Source organism: Alternaria ventricosa, assembly GCF_023758065.1.
Source record: "Alternaria ventricosa strain BMP 2768 chromosome Unknown scaffold_4, whole genome shotgun sequence".
Taxonomy (NCBI): Eukaryota; Fungi; Ascomycota; class Dothideomycetes; order Pleosporales; family Pleosporaceae; genus Alternaria; species Alternaria ventricosa.
In genome coordinates, this window is record NW_026055684.1 from 1,251,950 (window position 1) to 1,275,115 (window position 23,166).

General features: G+C 53.2%; 9 protein-coding genes across 9 annotated transcripts; 5 read left to right on the forward strand and 4 right to left on the reverse strand.

Annotated features, from left to right (window-relative positions):
• Nucleotides 1-1,498: 1,498 nt before the first annotated feature.
• Nucleotides 1,499-2,668, forward strand: J4E93_003105 (uncharacterized protein; the record flags this gene model as incomplete). The annotated part of the gene is made up of 1 exon (XM_049341045.1): nucleotides 1,499-2,668. The coding sequence occupies one exon, from the start codon at nucleotides 1,499-1,501 to the stop codon at nucleotides 2,666-2,668; it is 1,170 nt and encodes a 389-aa protein (XP_049201927.1).
• A 268-nt stretch (nucleotides 2,669-2,936) lies between these two features.
• On the reverse strand, nucleotides 2,937-5,018 carry J4E93_003106 (uncharacterized protein; the record flags this gene model as incomplete). The annotated part of the gene is made up of 2 exons (XM_049341046.1): nucleotides 2,937-4,636; nucleotides 4,685-5,018. 2 exons carry the CDS (start codon nucleotides 5,016-5,018, stop codon nucleotides 2,937-2,939), a joined length of 2,034 nt encoding a protein of 677 aa, XP_049201928.1.
• Nucleotides 5,019-7,710: 2,692 nt separating this feature from the next.
• On the forward strand, nucleotides 7,711-10,096 carry J4E93_003107 (uncharacterized protein; the record flags this gene model as incomplete). Its single annotated transcript, XM_049341047.1, has 2 exons — nucleotides 7,711-7,859; nucleotides 7,924-10,096. The coding sequence occupies 2 exons, from the start codon at nucleotides 7,711-7,713 to the stop codon at nucleotides 10,094-10,096; spliced, it is 2,322 nt and encodes a 773-aa protein (XP_049201929.1).
• A 311-nt stretch (nucleotides 10,097-10,407) lies between these two features.
• J4E93_003108 (uncharacterized protein) lies at nucleotides 10,408-12,111 on the reverse strand (the record flags this gene model as incomplete). The annotated part of the gene is made up of 2 exons (XM_049341048.1): nucleotides 10,408-11,534; nucleotides 12,105-12,111. The coding sequence occupies 2 exons, from the start codon at nucleotides 12,109-12,111 to the stop codon at nucleotides 10,408-10,410; spliced, it is 1,134 nt and encodes a 377-aa protein (XP_049201930.1).
• A 1,105-nt stretch (nucleotides 12,112-13,216) lies between these two features.
• Nucleotides 13,217-13,997, reverse strand: J4E93_003109 (uncharacterized protein; the record flags this gene model as incomplete). The annotated part of the gene is made up of 4 exons (XM_049341049.1): nucleotides 13,217-13,234; nucleotides 13,296-13,483; nucleotides 13,533-13,740; nucleotides 13,800-13,997. The coding sequence occupies 4 exons, from the start codon at nucleotides 13,995-13,997 to the stop codon at nucleotides 13,217-13,219; spliced, it is 612 nt and encodes a 203-aa protein (XP_049201931.1).
• A 1,034-nt stretch (nucleotides 13,998-15,031) lies between these two features.
• J4E93_003110 (uncharacterized protein) lies at nucleotides 15,032-16,447 on the forward strand (the record flags this gene model as incomplete). Its single annotated transcript, XM_049341050.1, has 1 exon — nucleotides 15,032-16,447. The coding sequence occupies one exon, from the start codon at nucleotides 15,032-15,034 to the stop codon at nucleotides 16,445-16,447; it is 1,416 nt and encodes a 471-aa protein (XP_049201932.1).
• A 391-nt stretch (nucleotides 16,448-16,838) lies between these two features.
• J4E93_003111 (uncharacterized protein) lies at nucleotides 16,839-18,434 on the reverse strand (the record flags this gene model as incomplete). Its single annotated transcript, XM_049341051.1, has 4 exons — nucleotides 16,839-17,193; nucleotides 17,248-17,264; nucleotides 17,319-17,602; nucleotides 17,717-18,434. 4 exons carry the CDS (start codon nucleotides 18,432-18,434, stop codon nucleotides 16,839-16,841), a joined length of 1,374 nt encoding a protein of 457 aa, XP_049201933.1.
• A 1,823-nt stretch (nucleotides 18,435-20,257) lies between these two features.
• J4E93_003112 (uncharacterized protein) lies at nucleotides 20,258-21,955 on the forward strand (the record flags this gene model as incomplete). The annotated part of the gene is made up of 1 exon (XM_049341052.1): nucleotides 20,258-21,955. The coding sequence occupies one exon, from the start codon at nucleotides 20,258-20,260 to the stop codon at nucleotides 21,953-21,955; it is 1,698 nt and encodes a 565-aa protein (XP_049201934.1).
• A 287-nt stretch (nucleotides 21,956-22,242) lies between these two features.
• On the forward strand, nucleotides 22,243-22,884 carry J4E93_003113 (uncharacterized protein; the record flags this gene model as incomplete). The annotated part of the gene is made up of 1 exon (XM_049341053.1): nucleotides 22,243-22,884. The coding sequence occupies one exon, from the start codon at nucleotides 22,243-22,245 to the stop codon at nucleotides 22,882-22,884; it is 642 nt and encodes a 213-aa protein (XP_049201935.1).
• Nucleotides 22,885-23,166: the final 282 nt, after the last annotated feature.

Consider the following 23,166-nt stretch of genomic DNA (forward strand, 5'->3'; position numbering starts at 1 on the left):
ATCCTTCAGCTCCATGTCGTTGTCGGCACGAGGCTGATTTGTATTCATTCACTTGAACAGGATAGAGCCACCAAGATGTATCGGCAAGATCCATATTCGTTTTCCTCATAGGTATATGACGAGTTGTCAAGAGGCTAAAGCTCACAACAGGCATGGAGAGACACCAATCAATCTACTTAGTGTACCTCATGGAATGCGCCAATTCTCTCTTAATCAGGATGGGTGAAGCAATAGTCTTCGTGGCTTCGCAGTCTGTAACGTGAAATCTGAATCGGCTTGGTGAATGTGTGGAAAAGCATTGGCTTCCGAACGCACAAACACTCAGTGTAACCTAAACCTACTAGGCTAAGCTTCTCGTACCCACGGCCTCTTCATCGACGGTCAAACCACACCCGCTCGACCTATTTCACAGCCACAGGAACACAACTTCAATTCCACGGACTTTCAAGCGCCCATTCTCACATTATATCACCCTGGAACTGTTCAGGTCAAAGCTGACCAGATGAACACTTATACGATGCCCAACCTAGAAGCCCCCACTGCGCCTCCATCCCCTGTAATTCCAGCCGCCCAAGTCAAAGATCCACCACCTCCACCCAGGCGTCAACCACCACCTGTGCCAAAGAAGGCCATAAAGGCCGATAAATCTAACTGTGGCATCTGCTATCAACGAGTAGAGCTAAAGCCCAAACCCAGAGCCAACATCCATTTCAACAAGTGTTGGGATGGTTTAAAAGAGAAGGCAAAAGAAGCGAAGTGTCAAATTGCGAAGAATACCTTGGAGGAAAATGAGATTGGAGAGGGTGACAATGTCTTATCGGAGACGCTGCAAGTCACAAACAGCGCACTGGGGGAAAGAGAGGAGGCATCTTCTACACTGACACCACAGTTCTCGTCAGACCTGGAGAGAACATCCTGTCTCCTTTGCCACAAAGATCTGTGGGGTATGAAAGATCTCGACGCCTTCGACCACCGCTTGATCTGTCTCAAAACCCTCACCCCAACTTGCTGCCCTGTCTGCGAGGTCTCCTTTAGAGAAAAATCCGATCCATGCGATGAGGTCCTCTCATGCGAAAGTAGCGGCTGGCAAATTCATACCATAATCTGGCATCTACACGCTTGCCAGAACGACTGCCATACCTGTCCAGAGGCACAAGACGACTGGACAGCCTTCATTTCTCGTCGGGCCGGTCGTACCGAAGTAGCGCAGAGACTCTTCTGGAAGAATATAGGGGAAAGAAAAGATTGGGGTCTGCGCAAACACCGGGACAGCGTGAAGGCTAAGAAGAAGTCGGGGTTAGCGCGCGAGGGTGGAATATATCGGACAAAAGACTCGCCGTTGCGGACTTCGCAGACAATAGTTCCTGCGCGCGAGTCTCATAGTGAGTCAGGAATCGAAGTGACGAGGGTGGAGAAAGCTGCCGTGGACGAAAGCATTCCCTTTGATCGGTTCAGAAGGTCCAGCTTCTCCGTAATCAAGCTCCCTCGCTCAGCGAAAATGCGCACGGACTACAAGCCTGAGGAAGTGCAAACGGACATACTGCCTCTCTTTGATTCGAAGACATTCTGGAAACAGCTTTCGTACAAAGCGCAGACGCAATTGCTACCTCAGCTTGTACCTAAGCCACTCAACGTCACCTCTCCTACCAAGAAAAAACTACCAGCTGACGGTGCGTTCCCGAAAATCTTCCCAGTCCCTAGCACCAAAGACGAAGCAAAATCGCAGCTTCGAATATTGAGCAATCAGCCACACGCCCTCACTCCGATGACTTCCGCGGCGAACTCACACGCACTCCTTAAAGCACCTCAGCGGCCCACAATCCCCAAGAACAAGGATAAACTCAACGCCTTCCAAAAGAAGTTGTTAGATCTGTTGAAGCCTGTTGCAGATCAAGAAAGTGTCACGCTCCCTCGCAAAGTGCGCCAGTTTCCAGAGATCACCCTGACTTGTCCACAAGAAGAACCCGACAGTCCGCCTGCGTCGGCTTCTTCCCTGCCTATGGAACAGAACCAAGTAGATTCCGTTGTACAATCAGACACGCCGAGCAGCAACAACGCGACGACCAGTCCCGCTACTGCAACTCAAAAGCCTTCCGACAGCACATCTTCACCACCGAACGATAGCCCCTCGACCGCCACAACACCTCAACAAAGCTCTCTCGATACAAAGACACCAGTCCTACGGACTATCGGATCAAGTGAAAATTGGCGTAACTCGCCTCCCGGGGCTCAAGAACGGTTCCGTGAATTGGTAAAAACGAGTAAAGCAAGGCCATACTACGGACGGTCTCCCAATCCGCGGGCTAAGCCAGAGATACTTCCCAACGGCACAAGGTCATCTCCGCATCCGTGGCCGGCCAGCTCTGGTGAGAGAAGGTCCATGACTGCTGTAACGCTACCAGTACGTGGTAGGCCGGCAAATCCTCTTCCGGAAAGCTCGCTACGGTGGACGTTTTACAACTTCCAGGAACTTGACCGGGAGATTGAGGTCGAGACTTATCTGTACGGTCGGCGCGGTGATATTCCAGTCGCCTTGAAGTCTAATATCCGTACTGTTATCGATCCTGCGCTGTCTGAGGAAGAGCAGATGGCGCGCAACCGGGAGTGTTGCCGAGGTATGTTCGGGAGTTTTGCGGAGACGAATGAGGAGGCGCGGAGTGTGGAGTGAGACGAAGGTAGAAGACGTTGAAAAGAGTTCGGGCTCGAGGCGAAAGAGATTCAAGATTGCGCCTGGTCGCTGTGCGAAGCACAAGAAATAGAGTGAATCGTGGATACATGCAGAATAGAAGAATCCTGACTCGTGTATAATAGGTGAAACTATGTATAGTTGAAGAATAACGAGCGTTTCATCATAACATCGTGACAATACTTCTGATCGCGGAAGTGGAAGAAGCAACAGGCGTGGCACACCCATGATGCGCCTTTGAACCCGTGATCTACACCTTACTCTTCTCATCACCAACGACAAACACCTCAGTAGGCTCCACTTCAATCTCATCCGACGAAAACGTCCCTGAGCGACGGAAGACAGCCTCCTCAACTGTATCATATACCATGGTGCCTTTCTTGTTAACGTCTGCCACATTGCGGAGTTGCCATCCGAACCTCGCAAAGCGCTCGCGAACACGGTCATTTAGCCCTACGAGTCTGAACTGCGTGTTCTTCCCACCATACGCTTCGATATCTGCTTTCAAATCTCTCAAATGTGTGAGGCCTGTTGTGTCGATATTATGCATCGCATACATGTCCAGCACAACACTGCGGATCTGGACAGGCTCTTCGAGGATCTCGGCTTTTGTCCGGAGACGCAAAGCGCGGTCTTTGCCAGCGACACTCCAGTTGCGGTTTGCGTGCGCAGCTTCCAACGTCGCCACGTCGCCGGAGTTGAACGTCTGGACTGCGTCAAGGCACTGCGTCTTGATGTGGTAGGCGTTGTAGAAGAGCATAGACTGGTGGATACGGAATACTTGGGTATCGAGAGGAGTGGCATGCGTACCGGGTTGACGGCCGTGAGAAGCTACTTCGATGGACGTTATGCGGTGAACGCGGTGGAAGGCCATGAAGAGGAGGTGGTAGACGATGTTGAACCCGACGGCCGTGCCAATCCCAACTTCTGAAGAGACGAAGAGGGTGAGCCAGAAAGCTAGCATGGAGGTGGTAAAGTCGACGAGTGAGGTACGCCAATATCCGTAGAAGACTTTGAGGGGAACTACAATGTGCCATACTGCCGTGACAATGATAGCTGCCAATGTGGCTTTCGGTATCCAGTATAGTGCTGGCGAAAGCTTGAAGATACTGAGGATGACAACACCACCGGCAATCAAACCATAGGCTGGAGACTTGACGCCAGACTCTGAGTTGACAGCAGTCCGCGACATAGCACCGCCGACCGCCATGGAGGAGAAGAAGGAATTGAAGAAGTTGGTGAAGCCGAGATAGACTAGCTCCTGTGCAGCGTCGGTAACGTAGCCATTCTTGCGACCAAAGGCTTTGGCGATAGCTAGGTGTTCAAGGGCAGCTGCAATGAAGGGTGCAATGCTTCGTGCGAACACCTTGCCGATAAGTGCCGAGTCTGGCATGCGAGGCGTTGCAATGCCATCAGACTTTACCTTACTGAGTGCCCAGACAGGATCGTCATTCTCAAGGTCGATGTCCTTGTTCACTGCGTACGAGATACCAGCGAAGAGAATGAGGACCACAGCACTGCGACCAAGTGCTAGCAGCCATATGGCCTTATTCTTCTTGCCCCAGCGCTGTCCCATCTTCTGCATGAGATAGAGCAGTAGAAGTCCCCCAAGACCCACTCCGCATGTCGGACCGTCGTATTGTGGTATCTTAGCGAAGAGGTCGTGAATGATGTTCGCCGTGCCGGAGCCGACAGTAATGCCGAATAGCGAGGGGATCTGGCCGAGCATGATGACGATGGCAGCTGCGGAGATGAAGCCGCTCAGAACAGGCACGGAAATAAACTCTAGCAGGAATCCTAGCTTGAGTAGGCCTAGCGTCATGGAGTAAATGCCGACGGACATGGCAACGGCGGAAGCGATGGCTTGTGGTGAGTATCCGTCTTGGGCAACATCTGCGATTATCTCCGCCGTCAAGAGACCCATGAGCGACGTGGGACCAGTAGATAGGTCTGTGCGAGTCTTAGTAAAAAGGGCTGCAATGAGTAGCAACGACTTACCCTTGGATGTGCCCATTATCAGGTACAGGAAGTTAGGCAGCCAACTCGACATGAGTCCATACTGTCCGGGGATTGTCGCAATCTTCGCGTATGCCAGGGATTGAGGGATAAGCAGAACGCCAACAGTGATACCGGCCAATGTGTCGTTTAGCAGCCATCGCGGATTGTACTTCGGTAGCCATTGAATGATGGGCGCCTTCTGGAGTAGATATTGGCCTGCCACTGAAGGTGCGGCACGGACGGCCTTCGTGCCATACCGTATCGTCCGCTGGAGGGTAGTATCAGTGGCTATCGCCTCTCGGCTTCCTTGAGCCTTCTTCCTGAGATACTCCATAGTGGTTTCGCAGAAAGTAGGCGAAAACAAAGCGACAAAAAACGTTTTAGAGCTAGGACAGTGCAGCGTTGAGAAATGTAAGGGGCTTATTGAGGGTTACTCCAAATATACTCTGCACATCCTGGGAATTGGCGTTATCGACCACAAGGTAGCGTCCTGTCGATGAAACTGGGTCTCGAAGCCATAGCGCTGTAGTTGAGCCTACTGGATGGGCAGTCAGCACACCCACTCTCAGGTGCTTACCCGCATGGAAACATGCTGGGAACGTCTAGGCGAAGTCGCGTCGAGGAACTGCCAATCATGGCAAAAATATATCAGCATGCCGGCCCCGCGATGTCCAATGAGGAAGTGAACTGCAGCTGTCATGTCTGATACCCTGCTCAAGTCTCGACCTTCCGTCTTGGAGACCGAGGTGTGGGCAAGGAGGAGTGGAGATTTCGACGTAGTTGTGATTCGGCGTTCGTTTCGTAACACACCACTGAGGCGCAAAGACGTAGTCACGCTGTCAACACCAGCAGGGGCCGGTAAGGTATTAGACAAGCGCTTGTCACACTGCCGATATGCCTAAGCAGAGGCAACCCAGGTTTGAGTTGCAACTAGCATCGCCCTCGGGCCTTACTCAAGCTTTTTAGAGATAGCCGGATCATGTGCATCTGACTTAGTGGATTGGCAACGGCCGACTCAAACTGCTTGGTGGAGGACTCTTTGTTGAGGGAGAGATCTTTGGACAAAATTACCCCGCAATACACCTCATCAGCACCGAACTAGCTTCCGTCAGCCACCCCGCGCAAGGCTCGTTGAAGCCGCACACTAGCGCCTTGAATTAAGCTTTGAGTCAAGCTCCACGAATAGAGGGCCAAGCATCCTTGTCGAGTATCTCCCGGACGGAGCGTGTGCCGTGTCAGTGCAGCCGACGATCGAAGGCACGACGAAACGTTCGTTTACGACGACGACGATCACACCAGGCCCAGTCTGCATAATTCGGTAGTTGTTATGGTGGCCAACAGTATGGGAAAGTTCGTGCATCCCACAGATGGTATGACATGAGTTGTCTGGGTTTAGGCATGACGACTAACAAATGTTGCCCCTCAACCAAGAGCGGCACAATCTGGACATACTGGAATGCGCTGCGTTTGCCTAGGCGTTCCTTTGGTGCGCAGCGCCAATGCGCCTCAGTGGCGCGCGTGGTTTGTCATCCTCGCGACATGAAAACATGGAGCATTAGTCGGACGTGCCACGATTTGACAATGGGCGTCGGCAATGCGTTCGTCAGGAATACAATCTGTTGTGGTCACATCGAGCATCCGCATCAAAACGGAAATTCCGGTTTCCGATTTGTAGACACCTCATGCGACTGACACTCCGATAGCCGGATCACACCAATGCGCTACAGATGTAATTTCAGTGCAGCAGATAGCTCTTGCATATCAACAATACTCTAGGAGCCTGCTACGGGTACGCGTATATCTGCACATGCATCCCCGAGCGGGATCAGTTCCCGGAAACGATAGATGCATGCAGTGTGACCGGCGCCCTTTGACCCGATAGGGACAGGCTTCAAGTTCGTGCGAGACGTGTTTCGCTAAGCCGTTTGGGAAGGTGGAGCTCGAGGCACTCTCGCGATGAGTGTAAAGATAGTGTGTGCTGCGATTGCCACGATAATGTTGCATAATGCGCGTTTGCTGCCGAATATGCGTGCACAATTCGTCATGACTTGAAAGCGTGAAACGTGGATGATGTGCTCTGTGTCTTCACAGCGTTCCCCGCATACGTTGGCTTGGCTATTACATGAGGCGGAACCGGAGCGCTGGAGTTGTAACCAAGAGACCTTTTGTAGTCGAGCCATTGCTGACTCTTGACTGACCATGCTTCTCATGTGGTTTTAGTGAAGACTTGATGAGGCTCCATTCTGGCTCGACTGGGAGATGTAGTAGGGCACAAGATATGGTGCCAGTGTGTTGGTGGTATGGGACGAAACAGCCACCATGCCAAACGACGACTCTCAGTCAGCGAGTATCGCATAAAACCCGGACAAGGCGCCTTCCAGCGGTTTAGTCCCTCCAATGACGGTGAAATATCGGAAAGCCGTGAGAAGTCCAGCGGGCGACATGGCAGCCTGGACCGTATGCCGGCACCATCATACTGAATGCGAACGGTGGCAATTGGCTGGTGAGGAAGGCATGTGTAGCGAAGGGGTTGCGATCAATGGCTGAACATGCCGCAACACTGATTGAATTCCGTTTGTCCAGCTCAAGGAAAGACGCCGAGGGCTTTGACTAGGAAGAGAATGACATCATGAGGAAGTCGTCGTGGAAGGTCCTGCAAAGAACCGGTGGGGTAAAGCTAGAACAGGGCGCTGCAGGAGGCCGTTGCATGCCCCTGTCAAGCATCACGCGAAGGAAGGGCGACCCATGCCAGCCGCCTGACGGCATGGACAAGTGTGATAGCGCGAGGCTCGACGGTGCATCACTGAGTGAGAGAAGACGCGATCGAGGTGAAAAGAAAGCGCGTTGTGAGGGAGGATGGCTGGCACGACGCGACGAGGGAGGTGAAGGGTGCCGCGTCGGAGACAAAGACGCAAGCTCCGTCTCCGCGCTAACGCCAAGACGAAATTTATTATCGATACGGCATCATTCCAGCCAGTGCAGAGCAGACGTCCCCGGCGAGAGTTGTATATCGAAGACATTGGAACATGGCGCGCAAGAAGAAGAGCGCGCAGGCTGATGCGGCGCCCAACGGCAGCGCCTCGTCGACGCCGCCGCCCACTGCCAACGGCGCAGCAACCGCGAAGAAGCCGGCCGGCGAGCCCTCGACGTCTGCCCTCATCATCTGCCGCAACAAGTGAGTTTGGGCGGGTACTGCCGTCGTGATGCACAGAGACAATACCCTAATAGCGGGACTATAGGCATTGGCGCTACATCTCTTCGTTCCACGGCCCCTGGCTCCAGCTGCCCCCGGAGGTCCTCGAGTCCCTCGCCCACAGCAACTACCTCTCCCCGCGCCCCCACCCGATTGACCCCGCCGTCTTCTACGACCTCGTCAAGATCCGCAAGGCCGTCGACGAGGCGACCAACCTGGCTGTGCGCGCCACGTCGGGCTTGACGTCGGCCGCCCTCAGCAACAGCCTCAATGGGAACAATAGCATGCTGGGCAATGCCGCCGCGCTGGGGATAGGCTATGGGGGAGGGGGGACCTCGAAGCTGAGTAGGGAGCGGAAGCACCGCATGCGCGAGCTAGCGACGAGCAAGCTGAGTCAGGCATATCATTTGGACGAGATCGCGGCCAGTGTAGCTACCATGCAGAGCGCAAGCACGCTGGAAGACGTCGCGCATCTGGTGCTGCAGCGCGAGCCCAACAACGTCGACGCCAAGTACGTCCACTTCTTCCACGAGAAGATTCCCAGCCGCATGATGGCGCAGTGTACACCTTTGCATACTTTGAATGAAATCATCAGCGAGCGACCCAACGACGGGAGCCCCCTTCGAACGCGCGCATTGACAAGAATCTTCAAGGAGGACTATGTGAACTCGGCCAAGGACCTGAGTGAGGCCTTGAGCACGGCGCGGTACATGATGGCACAGCACCGCGCAGGCAACGATCAGCTGGTGCTGGCAAAGACGCTCCAGGAGCAGTACGGGAGGGATTGGCGGCAGGAAGTCAAGATCCCCGACGAAGACCACCCCAATTCGCTCGAGACACAGCTGCTGTTCCATCGCGCGGGCGTATACTTCACTATAGCATGCGGCCACGTCAATGCTGCCCTTGACGGCCTACAGGCAGCCGAAGAGGCAAAGGCACGGCGCGACGCCCAAATCGCTGAAGGTAAGGAACCAGATCCGATAACACCAGAAGAAGCGCACAGCAATCACCTTCGCCTCGAAGCCCGCAAGCAGGTCCGCCAGAACGCCAAACGCGCACTCCGAGACTATGTTGCCTTCCTCTCACACTTCGACTACACGCCCGGTATCTCCGCTGAGCTCGCCGAAGAGTTCTTACGCAGACTGGGCCACTCGGCGAACGGCAGCCCCAACGGCTATTCGAACGATAAGATCAAGCCGAACATGAACCGCCTCATCGAGCAGACAAACGGCGCCTCATCACCCATCTCCGAAGCCCTCGTTCCTCACCGCGGCCCGACCAAATCCTCCTCTGACCGCGCATCGTGGCCCAAACTTCCTCCACCGGAGATCTTCAAGGTCTCCCAGCTCTTCGATGCTGCCCCTCCCGCCTCTCTACCCCCGTATCCACCGCCTCGCAACTCGTCCGAGTCCGCAGCCTCAGCAGCAGCCACCGCCTTCGCAGACAGCCACGAGAGTATAACATACCACCCCCTCATTACAGATGCCCTGCATAGTCTACTCCTCTGCCATGCGCTTATACAAACACCACCCAAAGAACACCTCCGCCACGCCCACAATGCCGCCCGCCTCGCCCGCGTATGCGACGGCTACCCCATCTTCCTCGCCGCACGATCCCCCGCACGCGCAGACTGGATCGAAGTCCTCCGCAGAGCCGGGAACTGGATTGGCCTGTCAACATCCTGGGAGAACCTCTGTCGACCTGCTCCCCTACCTGGCCACGGAGGCGGCAAGAATGGCTCCACCGACGTAGCAGGAAAGAACGGCATGAACGGCTCCGGTGGCGGCGAAACAGAAGCCCAACGTCGCGAACGCCAGAAACACGAAGCTATCCTCGAAGCCCTAGCCGACGAACGCGTCGTTGACGAAGAGAGTTTCCAACGTGCAGTTCGCGCGCGCGAACGCCGGAACAGAGAAGACGAGGAGGCTGAGAAGAAGAGGCAGCAGTCTCCTCCTAGCGACGCAGAGCCACAACCCACCCCACCCAAGCGCTGGGCGCAAGACGACGGTCGCGAGTATCCGATCAGTACGGAACGAGCGGAAGCCATATCGCGCTGGGTCAGGGATGCGCCGCCAGTGGGCGAGACCAGCGGTGCGAAAAGCAAGAAGAGAACAAAGGGCAAAGGGAAGAAGCCTTCTTTGAGGGCGGGCGGAACAGGCCTGAGTCTTGCGGAGAGCGTCGAGACGACGAGCGTCCAAGACGAGGAGATTGATGACTAGTGCTAGATTTGGATGTTTGAGAGGCCCTTGTGTTGATAACGCGGTGGGAAGGTGGACTATTCTTTTTAAGAACCATGGCTTCGGCCTGATAGAGTTGGGAAGTAGACCGATTTCCTCATGAGCGCTTGTGGATAGCAGATGAATGTCCAAAGTATTCTGATGGTTTGGATTGTCATTCACTTCTTTCACTGAGACTATACTACATGCGGGCTCATAGGCAGCCACTTCCTTTCCCGAAAACCTCCCTTTCCATCGTAGGTGAGCTCATGGCATCGCATAGCTGGGTAGCGAGTAAACCTTCACTTGATCAATCAGTCCGCCATAAACGCCCTCTCTGATCCTCCTATAGATACATGCTCGACGTCCGCCAGATCCATTCCCTCCATCTCGTCGACAATTCTCTCCCAGATCTTTTTCGATTCCTCCACAGATACACTCTCTCCGTCCCACCCGTGCTGCAGGTCCTGTTCCGCAATCACAAACTTATCCTTCTCGCTGTCTTCGAATACTCCGTACGGCGTCTCGGGTGCCGCGTTATGGTTCAGTATGCGGTTGAGCGGCAGTTTATTTGCGGCCAACCAATACGCGCGATGGAACCGCTTGTCAGAAGCCTTCATGTTGGGAGACCACTTCTGTTTGAGCGTGAGAAAACCCGCGTTCATGCACAAGGTGAACCACTTGGAAACACCTGGCGCAATAGTCGTCCAGTGGATCTCGTTGTGCTCATGAGCAAACAATCCATATACGCCGATGCTGGTAGTCGATGTGGCCGGTGGGTCATACTGGAAAGGGTTCGCAGCGTTGTGTAAAACTAGGAGCGACATCCTGTTTCCATTCTTGATGAAGCCTGCTGTAGAATGCGCGTCCCATCTGTTGCTGTCTGAGTGGTAAACTCCTTTGCCCAATTGGTCTTGTAACCAGGACTCAGCAAAATCGAAGCCGGGTCCAGCTTCAAGCTCATATAGAGCGACCGGCCACCTGTACTCGTCGTAGGTGCTCGTAATCTGCTGAGATATAGTCTCAGGGTCGACGATCTTGGGAGGCGGTGGTGGAGGTGCTGCGGGCGTATGCGGTCGATGTTGAGGCATATAAACCAAAGGTTGGGGTTGCGCATGGAATGGTTGTTGGTACTGTGGGTAGGGAGAGATATACGGTGGTGGGTGATACTGCCACGGGTCGATGTAGTGCGTGGGGCCCGGTTGTGATAGATGAGGAGTCGAGTGGTGGTTCACTACCGGGCTGCCTGTGAAACTCTGTTTCTGTCCACGCTTTGATTTGGGTGAACTCGGAAGACGAGGTTTCGAGCGAGGAGGAGGTGCAGGTGTAGACATCAAGTCGTCAATAATTGAAGCCTTGCGTTTGCGAGGCATTGATGCAGGCTCTTTGATCGGTTCGTACTGAAGCGCGGAGGCTTGGGCGGAAATTGTCTTTCTCCTCGCTGCCTGTCAAGCTGTTAGCACGGATAGTAAGATGTCTCAGCACCGCGTTGGCACCTCATACAAGGGAAAAGCTGAACACCCAGGAGCCTACGTCGCCGTTAGGCCACCAACTTCGCAAGCTTTTATCTTGATGTAGGCTCTAGGGTGTTCGGGTTTTCCCTTAAATAGGGTGTTGGCAAAGCATAGCAAGGGAGCTACAAATAGTAAGATGCCTCAGAACTGCATTGGCAAAGCATAGCAAGGGAGCTACATACTAGTGATAAGTTAGCAAGATAACTTAAGAGCTATTCGTGGCGGCTACTTTACCCTCGCCTTTTCTTTTGTACTCGTCCTGCTTCTTCTTGCTCTGTGCGTCTACTGTAATACGGTTGTCGGTTGGCCAATACTGGATAGAGGGCGCTTTCTGAGCAGGCTGAGAGTCGAATATTTGCTGCTGAGGCGAGGGTTGCAGAATGTTGGCAGATGGATGAAATCGAGGGGGTGGAACAACAGTTGACGGATAGCCCTGGATGTTCGATACTGAGGGATGAATATATGCTGGTGCAAATGTGCCGTACGGCGATGTATACTGGACATCGTCGAGGTGATGAAGGGGCGGAGTAGGTGGTCGTTGCCTGTTCGCCCAATGTGGTACAGGCACGTTGTACCGATGTTGCGGCTGGTGGAGAATTTCGGGCTCAGGGGAAAGAGGAGTTGGGATGAAAGTACTTGCCGCAGTTGTTTGTGGAGAGGGAGCGCCAAAGGTAGCCATCGAGTCTTTGCGCGTGGATGCAGCGTCACGCACGTCATCCAAGCTCATAGCCTGAGGCCAGCCGGAAGGCGCGCCATGTTGAGAAGGGTTCATCTGGTGTGCTTGCAGCAGGTTGAATCGAGAGGCTCATATTTGGTGTTGGAGGAGGCGGGCGGGGGTTGTTGACTATTTATACTGCCGTTGCTCGTGGTGACGGTCGTATGGGAGGCAGCAGCGACCAGTGATAGAAGGCACGCTACCCCGACAACAGAAGGGAGTACACCGACAGTGCAAATTCGCGACGTGTCTCCCGCCTTCACCCGACAACTGCGGATAGAGACGCGCACAAAGTGACGGATTGACCACGTTGAGGCTGCAACGTCGCTGCCTGACCTGTTGTCGACGTAATGAGATGGATCAGGAGATTAATGACAAACGAAGGGTTGAGAGATGAGCTGAGAACATTGAGGTAGAGACAGAAGTCTAAACATGGAGTGATAGGGACACCTTTATATAGAAATGCCGCAGATGGAAGCAAGATTGGTGAATGATTCAGTAATACGTTGAGGTGGGCTAACCACACTAAGATTCACGAAACCTGTCTTCATCAACCACTAAAATGATCTTCTTCTCAAGGTGCCAGGCTGTCTTCGAATCAGCTGACCCAAACCAGATTTTAGTCGGGTCAATACGTGCCAAGCTTCGTAGGCAGAAGCAGACCCGTGGAACATAGAGCGAACTGGATGAACTCTGCATATGAAAATGTAATCTTACCCAGATCTCGCTGATGAGTCATATAAAGTAATCCGCCATACTCCCGCCTTTTCCGGTGCTCATTCTCCTAAACACACGCTTCCAACGCCAGAAGAATCGAGACAAAGTGCGTAGACTAGCGGCAAAAACTGGAGATATTGCGCCGCACGCAGCTCGTGAGAGCGGGAAGAGAGAAAGCTAAACCACACGCTTGACCTGTAGACGGGATTAGTTGAGTACTGCTGGAGTGGTAATGGTATGCATGGGTGCTGGTTACCTCGAAGAACCGTTTCAGCCACCACACCTGGAAGAAACCCTGGCCAATGAGTACCATCAACTGGAAGATGCTCCACCACTTGATGCGCGCGTTGGTGCTCTCGGCAGTATTCCTGTGCACTCGCTCGCGCACGATGATGTAGCTCTGCTCGTCCTTGACCTGGGAGACGAGTTCCGACATTGTTCGCACTGGTTCCGTCAGTACTATCCTCTCCAGCTGCTCAGTGTGGTTCCTTACCCTCCTTCTCCAATGGGTCTTGGGGGGCTTCCGATTCGGGGACGTAGACAATGCCGTGTACGTTGAACGAGACCTCCTTCGTGTTCGCGCCCCAGTGCTCGTTGTTGAAGCAGTATGTGTATTTGCCGTCTTCTTTGGCGTCGAAGGAGTGGTCGCCGGAGGATACGCCGCGTTCGTGGACTTGGTAGCTTCGAGAGGGCGTCTCGATCTGTGTATAGATAGTCAGCTATGTGGTTTGGAGGCGGAGTTAGAGTCTCATTGACGCACCCAGAAATCAATCTCCAAATTTCCGCTGCCTCCAAACTCCCGGTCGCCGACTTGGAACGTGACTGTCATCTTGTCGTCCTTGTGGAGGGATTCGTGGAAGCACTCGCGCTGGTGGGCCTTCATTTGGATGTTGTGCGCCGTCGCGAATGACAGCAAGCTGCTCGCCGCAGCGAGAATGGCGAGAGATGGGAACAGCATGGCGGGTATATAGTGATGCTGCTCTGTCGTGTCGAATTCGATGTTTCGTCGAGCGCCAAGCTACGTACACGGAGATGCCAGCTTGCCCGCAATGCAAGGGCCCAGAACGTTAGCGTGCAGATTAGTCAGCCATGGCTCCGTCTCAACTTCCTTCGAATGGCGTCGTGCTCTGTCCTACGCCCGCAACATTGTTGTTCGTTCACAGCCTTCCTAGTGAATTCTGGGTGCGACGCACCGTCTGTTCTAATCTGTTAGGGATCAGTAGATGACATGACAGGGTTGCAACGGGCTGTGCAGTCTGCACGCGCTGACATCCGCAATCCTTGAGGGTCTCGCACGATTACCACTATGCACTAATACAGAACATTGAGGTACAGCTGAGGACCACGGAGATGAATTTTCGTGATTGGGTTACTCGGCTGGTAGCCTGGCTACCTACGTCAGCCAGTTGGGGCGAAAGGTAACACCCATATGTCTTTCATGAAATATCCTCTTCGTTGTCCACACACTTTCTTCTGGATGCGTATTTCGTGGGATAATGTCCTTTATTCTAATTTGGTTACTGTTCCATCATGTACTCTTCTCTTCTGCCGTCGAATTCTAGAGGTTCTGAACCGATCTGTTTGTCGCCAAGACAACCGTCAGTCCGCTCCCACACCCGTCCCCGCAACACCAACGCGTATTCCCTGCGTGCTCAGTCTCAGCTTGCTTTGTTCACCCAATTGCCGCTCATCTCCGTGCGGAGTTTTCATCGCCGTCGCTTACGGACCGCGTCCGTTCTCACGCGCGGCGTCAACACCAGCACTTTGAACTCAGCGCCTGCACCTCCAAGCTACCAGGATGACGGACGCGAATGGCGCTCCGCGTAGGGTATCCATGGCATATATCCTAGGCTTTAGTGACAAGCCGTACAAGGAAGTAAAGCCACCCGCACCCCCGCCTCCGCCGCAACCTAGAAAGTTCGGTCAACCCACTAACATAGTGACTGCCCCCATTGAATACCATGACGAAGCTTGTAGGCTAATTACCATCAGATGTCTACTCCTGGTCGCATCGTAGAGTGGACCGCGAGCGACGGACGAAAAGGCAGGCTCACAGGCACCGGCAAACCACGACTTACTGCAGCCAGCCTTGCGAAGGTACCTTCTGAACAACGGCCGGCAAAGGAGCTAGTAGGCGCGAAGAGTACTCCAAAGAAAGCAGCTTCGGCCAAGCCCGCCACTGATGGAGATAACTTGTGGGGTAACAATGGGTGGGGTGACGCCAATGCAAAGAGCGGATCGAAGAAGTCGAGCTCGAAGAAGGCCTCAAGTAACAAAGGTGATGAATGGGTCGTACAGGAATCGGGCAATGACACAAGCGATCCATTTGCAGCCACTTGGGGCACTACTCCAGACGCTACAGGTGGCGACGACAACAAAGAGAAGAAAGATGAACCCGCAGCACCTTGGGAGGCTACGACTGTCCCGGACAACAACACAGTCCCAGAAGATAATGACAAAAAGGATGGAGAGTCAAATGGATGGACAAAAGAACAAGACGAGAAGCTGATGCAGATGAAGGACGATTCAAAGAATACCTGGGCTAAGATAAGCGAAGAATTTGGTAAAGCTGAGCATGAATGCAAACATCGCTTCAAGGAGATCAAGCCGGGCGATTGGCAACCAAGTGGGGCCAAGCAGGGGGGTGGAGGCAAGAAGGGGAAGAAGGAGAAGAATGCAGATCACAATAATGGGAACAACAAGAAGGATGATAAGAAAAAAGAGGAGAAGAAGGAAGAGGAAACAGGGGATGATGGCGGGATATTTGGTGCCACGTTTGGAGAAGATACGGGTAACGGCAAAGACGAGTCTGGTGACAAGAACAACTCTGCGGACAAAGCACCCGATGCATGGGGTGATACTACAACCTGGGACTTCGCTGGGGGAGATACTGCAGGTACTGGTACGAATGCCTGGGAAACCCAAGTTGGATGGGGCACTGGCGCCACTACGGGTGGTGGAGACGGCGCGAATGATGCTGCCGCGAGCTGGGATAACATCGGTGGAAACAACTGGAATACAGGGAGGAAGAACAACCAGAAAACCAAAACCGGCGGCGGTGCCGGAGATGCGAAAGCTTCAGCACAGAAAGCCCCTTCAAACAAAGTGCCTCCGCGAGCGCCCCCTCAGCCCAATGCCAACAACGGCAACAGCAACAACAACAACAACACCCGCCCCGTCGTCGCTCGTCCCCTCGAACTCGAAGTCAAACCCGACGATACTTTCTCCGCCGATGACTTACGTTTAGTCGCTCGCATCTTACAGCAAGATTGCTCAATGGTATGGAATAGGGTCAGCTGGCGATTCAGGGACAAGACAGGCAGGACGCTCCATCCTGATGAGTTCGAGAAGAAGATCACTGGGCGTCTAGAGGGTAAGGGCAGCCATAATGGTGAGCGGAGGCGGTGAGACTGTGACAAGGTCATGATGAACGGTTGGCGTGACACACGTTATGACGCGTTCAAAAGGCCAAAAAAGAGTCGAATGAGCTCGTTTGTAAAACTATAACTATAGTCAGCTGGGTTCAGAGTTCGCATCTTCTGGTTGTATAGTGATCGATTCACTGGCGCGACCGATGTGATGGTCGGATACACTTGGAACGAGTTAACACCACGTCATGAAAAGTGTGTCAGTGAACTCTTCGTGGTATCTTAAAAGCTATACGACTGAGTCTTGAGTATGAAATGAGCATCTTCAGGCGTAGCTCAAGTAGTATGGAAGAGACAGACCGAATGACTGTCCTCCGCGTTCCAGATCGGTCCTCGAGCATCTCCACTACCATCGGAGGTTGTACTCGCTTCTAGGCACTAGCACTATCCCTCCGAATACACATCTGCTTGAACTCCTTCTCTAGCCCGGGCATGTTCAAGCGATCGACACCCCAACCGCAAGCCTGGCTCTCACAGTGCAATACCAGTGAACTCAGATGACCGAAGACCTTTCCACATCCTTCATCGCGACACACGAAAGGGTGTAGGTCTCCGGAAGCCGACCAACGCTGTACCTCGCGGATATCGACGCGGCCTATGCGAATGGATGCATGCATATCGAGATCCATGTAAAGCGCGGAGTACCACCACTTTCCGAGACAGCGCGTGAGAAGCGCCGGGTCGTTGAAGTGGGGGCATTTGCCTGACTCCAAGTGATTGATGAGACTGGAGTAGGTGCGCATCGGTGCGTCGCAAGCCCAACAGCCAATGTCAGCGGACCTGTGCTTAGTCATGTGCTGGTGTGTTGTCAGCGTGGCAGTCGTGAGTCAGTCGCGTGGCAGATCACTCACAATGTGGTAGTTGCCCTCGTGGTGAGTGTGGAAGCCACATTCCTCGCAAAGGAAACAGTTCTCGAGGTGAATACCCAGTTGGGTCTTTCCAGCACAGTGCTCGCCGCATTGGGGGCAGGCAAGTGCGAATGCACAGCTCTCGTAGTGCTGCGTGAGCTTGGTAAAGCTCGGTAGTATGCGCTTGCAGCCTTCGCACTGGAAGTGATCACTCTTGAGATGTCGTGCAAGCGTTGACTGGTCCGGTCCATCGAAATCGCAACCTGGTTGTAAGCAATGCTTGTGCCCTTACCTTGGTCAGTCAAGTCGTAAAGATGAAGTAATCGTTGAACAAGAGAATGAACGCTCTGACCAGACAAAAAGACACGAGCTCGCAACCAAGATTCCCTCAAACCACTTACTGTTCGTCTGTTCCCAATGCGCGTCGCGCATATCCTGATTGGGGAAGCGGCGCTGGCATGTTCCGCACCACGTATGCTTCGCAGCGGTCTGAAGATGTCGCTCCAACTCAGCGCGAGTCTTGAAGCCGAGCAGACAGGTGAGACACACCCACTCATGGCCGACACTATAGTTATTCTCGAGGTGGTTCTTGAGAGCCCAGTCGTCCTTGAAAGCGGAGAGACAGAGATTGCAATGAACTTCATGATTCGCTGCATTGTCGACGTGGTTCTTGAGACCATTGCGGTCCAAGAAGACGCGCTTGCAAAGGTTGCAATAGTTTTCGTGTCCGACGCTCTGCTTGATGTGACTGAGCAGTGCAGCCTTGTTGGCGAACTTGTACGAGCAGACGCCACACCAGTTCTCGTGTGGATCGTATGCTTTCTCGGGCGTGTTGTCCGGCGAGCCTGAGACGATGCGCTCTTGTCCTTGCTGGGCGCGCCGGCGGTTGAGGATAGCCTTGGTGCGGTCATTCAGCACCTGTGGAGAGCGTCGAACCGGTGGTGCCGGCTGCACTGCAGGAGCGCCGCGCTTCTTGACCTCTTGCCATGGTATCGAGTCATCGGCAATCTGGTTGAGGAATGGGTTTTGGGAACGGTCAATAGCGGGACTGCGGACGGGAGTTTCGCTGCTGTCTGCGCTAGCGAACATCGCATAGCGGTTGCTGCCAGGCGTGGCCATTGCCAGTCCGCTGCAGCGAGGGGAAGACGAGATCGGTGCTTAAAACAATGTAGTATCGGTACAGCTGGTTGTGCCGATAGAGTTGATTGTGCTAGCACGGACAGCCAATAGCAAGCAGCCTGCCCTGAAGGCAGCAAGCGCCTTGTCACGTGACACCGCGATAACAAACGGGCGGAGACATGAACACACACGGATGCGCGCGTAAGCGGCGCCAAAGTTCGATCAAACGTCTACTCGCGTTGAAGGTATCTTCGAAGTACAGGAATGACCATGCAGCTGATAACATTGAACAAGATGACACGATGGCGGAGACGAGGAGACGGTGAGCGTTGAGGAAATGGCGCGATGGACGTACACCTCATTGGAAGCGGACGCGATATCGAGAATGCAGGACGAATAGATGAGTGAGCATGTACTTGCCGAATGGACTCAGTCAGGTCGCGATGCATATTGTCGCGATTTGACGGCGTGAGGTGGTCGAAGCCGTATCCGAAAGACACGAGGACTGAAAGCGAGACAGGGCCTATGTACTCATCCAGCGATGTCTCTACGAGACTAGACCAGGGCAGTCAGACTGAAAGGAATAATGTCAAAAGGGAATATGTGTTTGGATTGAAGGAGGTTGGATGAATGACGCCACTAAAGTTAGTGTGTCACGTCGCCCACGCGCTTGGTGCCGAGGTTTGGCCGGACCTCGTCACCTCGTGTCTGTTACACCAACCAAATTCAATCACCTACACCATCAGCGCCATCTCGGAACCTATGCCCACGAAGAAAGCAAGTGTTCTTTTACACTGCGAGAAGATTACGTGACGAGGCCCCTAAGCTGCTTGCCAGAACAACGCGTCAATTCTTAGCCAGAGCAACACTGCTGCAGATTTTATCAGACGCGTGCTTACTCCAACACTCTATTTTCAATGATGATCGAGCGGTCCGCTCCTTCCAGGGATATCTGCTGCGCATCTTCTCAACGGTTCTGTCGCCCGTCACGTCGAACAAGCGATCTCATTGTCATCCCGTTCCACTATAGCGCCTCGAGCCTCAAACGTGGCCATAAAGAACTAGAGTCCTGTCTCATTCTATTATTGCCTTCGCGGGAGCTTCCCAAATCTAGGTGGGCGCTGCTCACATGAGAAGGTTTGCTTTGCGAGCTCGAAATATTGAAACATTAGACTTTGTTTGTCGCGATGAACTCAATACCAATGGCTTCGCTGACAAGAGGTTGCTACATCTTTCTCACGCCATTAAGTCAACTCTGTTGATCAGTTCAGAATGGGGCAATCCACTTGAAGCTTTCGTCGTTTAACTGCACTCTACAATGCGTCCGACTATTAGCACAGGGATATAGATCCGGTGTATTCACTACGGCAGCTATACGATTGACTTTCTACAGATGCTACATGCCAGAGCTCGGCCCGCAGCTGCATCCTACTGGCTTGCTTCAACCCGCTTCTCAGGTAGTTCTCTTTACAGACATCGTGGTGATTCAACCTGGTGAAAGCTATTCAGCTTCACTCGCACGCGCCAAAGATCATGTCATACGACGTGGAGGGAAAGCGATTTGCCCCACAAGATGTACCTGCTTCCTGTATAACTACGGGCGCGGACTACACCCTCCGAGGACCTCTCACTCTCCGCACAACCATTCGGCTCTACTTCTTTGGCTGGTCTTCTTGTCCTGCACGGAAGAACCACCCAGTTTCATCCAAGCACGTTAGTTTGGAAAAGTGCTAAACGGTACCTGGATAGCAAACCGGTACGGAATACCATCCTTGCACTTTTACGAGACACTAATCACCATCATAAGACTTGCTTCGTATAAGATGCAGTGCATTGATAGGAGGATTCACAAGCGTTCACAAAAGACTGGCCGCTTTGTCGCCTTTGAGCCTCACTGTATCAACCATGCGTGGAACACGGTAAACAGTAAGCCAAAAGATCTCACCAGCGATCAACTGTGCCGTGCGCAAGCGCTTGCCAATGGCTCAAACTACCAACATCCGAGTGAAGACCTGATCAAGCGAATGCGCGAGAGGAATGCTGTCTCTATCACGCAGGCGGAAAGCTGCCTCGCGGACCCCGTACCTCCTTCAGCTTCAACATCGACACGTTCGCGAACTGATGATCTTGCCGGCAGTCCGCCAGCACCCGCCATCGATCCACTCGAGAAGGCTCCTGTCATCCCACAATCACATCCATGCGCGAAACTCTCGTCAGAGAATCGGATGTGGGAAGAGAAAGCAAGTAAAGGCATCGCTCACAAGGGCCTGAGCTTGGACAAAGTCTGGGATAAGAAGACATGGAAGCAGAAAGCCAACAACATCGAAAGATTGAAGTTGCTAAAGGACGATGGGTACGATATCATATCTCTACAGGCCCCGAAGACATCCGCAGATGCAATAATCGAAGCTCTACTGGCTCACGTTAAGGTACGGAAGGGGAACAATCTGGTTCTTGCAGCTTCCACAGTACTACCTTCAACTCCCAGTGAAGAATTGTCAGAACCAAGCAAAGAAGATAGCTATGAGCCCACTCTAGCGAACGATAACGGCACATCGAATGCGGAGCCCGAGGCAGCTGCAGACCCTGTTCCATCAGGTGCGATACCCCAAGGCGTTCCGGAGTTTGAGCACGATGAACCAGAATCGCACTCACATATTCCGCCCCCCGTCGCAGGACTGAAACGCAAGCATACACACGAGGATGAAAAACAACCTGATTGGCACCAAGACAACCCACAAAAGGAACTTCATGAAGCCTACAACAGAGCAAAGCCCAACATCCTTGTCGACTCGCCGTGCACTTGCAGGAACGCTAAGATAGCGCGAGTGTTGACAAGGGAGCAGGTTGCGAATGCCTTCGCACAACAAGCTTTGTTCATATACAGTCGAAAGATTCGTCGTGACATCTTCCAGTATTCCAGAGAGGTGAGAAGGTTGTTTCAGGGCCCAAAGTCAGAAAGATCCCCCCACACTGGTATTGGGTCGTGGAGATCCTCACAGATCATTTTCCAGCCGCCGCCGTCGTCCGCTCACCAATCTCACGACCCGCATGTGTACATCAGCGCGATGGGTATGAAGCTGATCATGTGGGAACTTTCGCACATCGCTCATGATCTTCATAAAGATGGTAACTGGTGCATCGCAGACCCCGACGAGATTGAAGATCGAGAGGGCGATGGATTGATGGAAGCATACAACTCAGTACAGGAAGAATTCCGGTCCAAGATCCGCATTTTCGACACTCCAACATTCCCTATGATCATCGAAGGAGAGATCATGGCACTAGTTGGTCTACTAAGACGTCTTCGTAAGAGCGGTATCAGCTACTATCACAAAGCACATTATGATCCGCAACGGCAGGAGGTGGTCCCATATGACAATGAAACCAAGCAGTTGAGTGAGGCCACCGAGTCTGCTTTGGAGGAGGCCGAAAAGATATTAGAGGCAGGACAGGCTCTTAGTGGCGTAGTCCATATTGGGTGCCCGGAAAGCTCAGACTACCTAGATAGTTTGTTCTAGGTCATGAGCGCACAGAGTATCACATTCACTGTGCCCAGTCTGTAGCTCTACCAATTGCTTGATAAGGAGAAATTATGACGATACGGTAGTGAATGCGACTCGCGGCCCGTGCTCACCAACACTTCAAGCTCTGCACCAAACACTGCCCCCGTTGCCTTGATGTTGCCTTTGAGCACCCCCGCTCTCTAGCTGCTTCTACGGCGAGGTCGCAATCGTAAAATAATTCGATCACTTGCTCCCTCATACTCCTATCGCGACCGCAAATTTGAACCCCAGCTACACCCACAATGCCCGTACGCACCCGCAAAATCGGCGTCAACGACAAGGACAAAACCGCTCTCGCATTCGGCGACGATGACTTCCGCCGTTATTGGGTCTCTGGCCAGGTTGGAGGTGGCCGCAACACCGATTCAAGAGTCGCATTCAACCAACAAGACAACGGGTTCAAGCACCTAAAGCTTACTGTCACAGCGCTTGTCGACACCAAAACCAACGATGCGCCTGACTTTGCCAACTTCGGTCCCGGTGAAGAGGCGAAATACCGCGGGATGCTGCGCAGCAAGCTTAGCCTTGCCAAGGAGTACTTACTCAAGGAGAAGGATCTGTCTCTCGACCCTGACCGATTCGGTGCACGCCACGAGCCCACGTCATTAGCTCTCGCTGCTCCGCCTATCATGATCGACTTCTATTCTCAGCACATGATCCGGCTCCTCCTCGATATCTCAGCACAACTTCGCCGGGTCAACGCTGAGACTCCGGAGGATGAGGTCGAGACAGTCCTGGAGGAGCCAATGAGAGATTACCTGGAGTTCTGGGAGAGGTTACAAAACAGTCTCTCATGGCAGCTTCCCGGGGAAGATCACGAGGCTAGGATGGGCGAGGCAGACAGGGCTATGAATGAGATCTTGGAGAAGTTAGTTGAGCCTTAGCATGTGGGCGGTTAGAGTGACTTGGCAAGTCAACGGGGGATGGATTTACGTTGGTCATGCTTGCAAGAAGACCAGTTGATAACACTCATAAAAGTTGTGAAACCCTTGAGCAGTATGAACGTCTTTGAACGCCATTTTCAGGACCATATGTCCCTTGTACTGCTAATGTGAAGATGAGACACGCTAAATTCGGACTATCTTTACAAGGCATGTCATGATTCAGACGCTTGTTGGCAGACATCTACCCAGAGCTTGTCACCATCCAGTCTTTGGCTTGCAAGT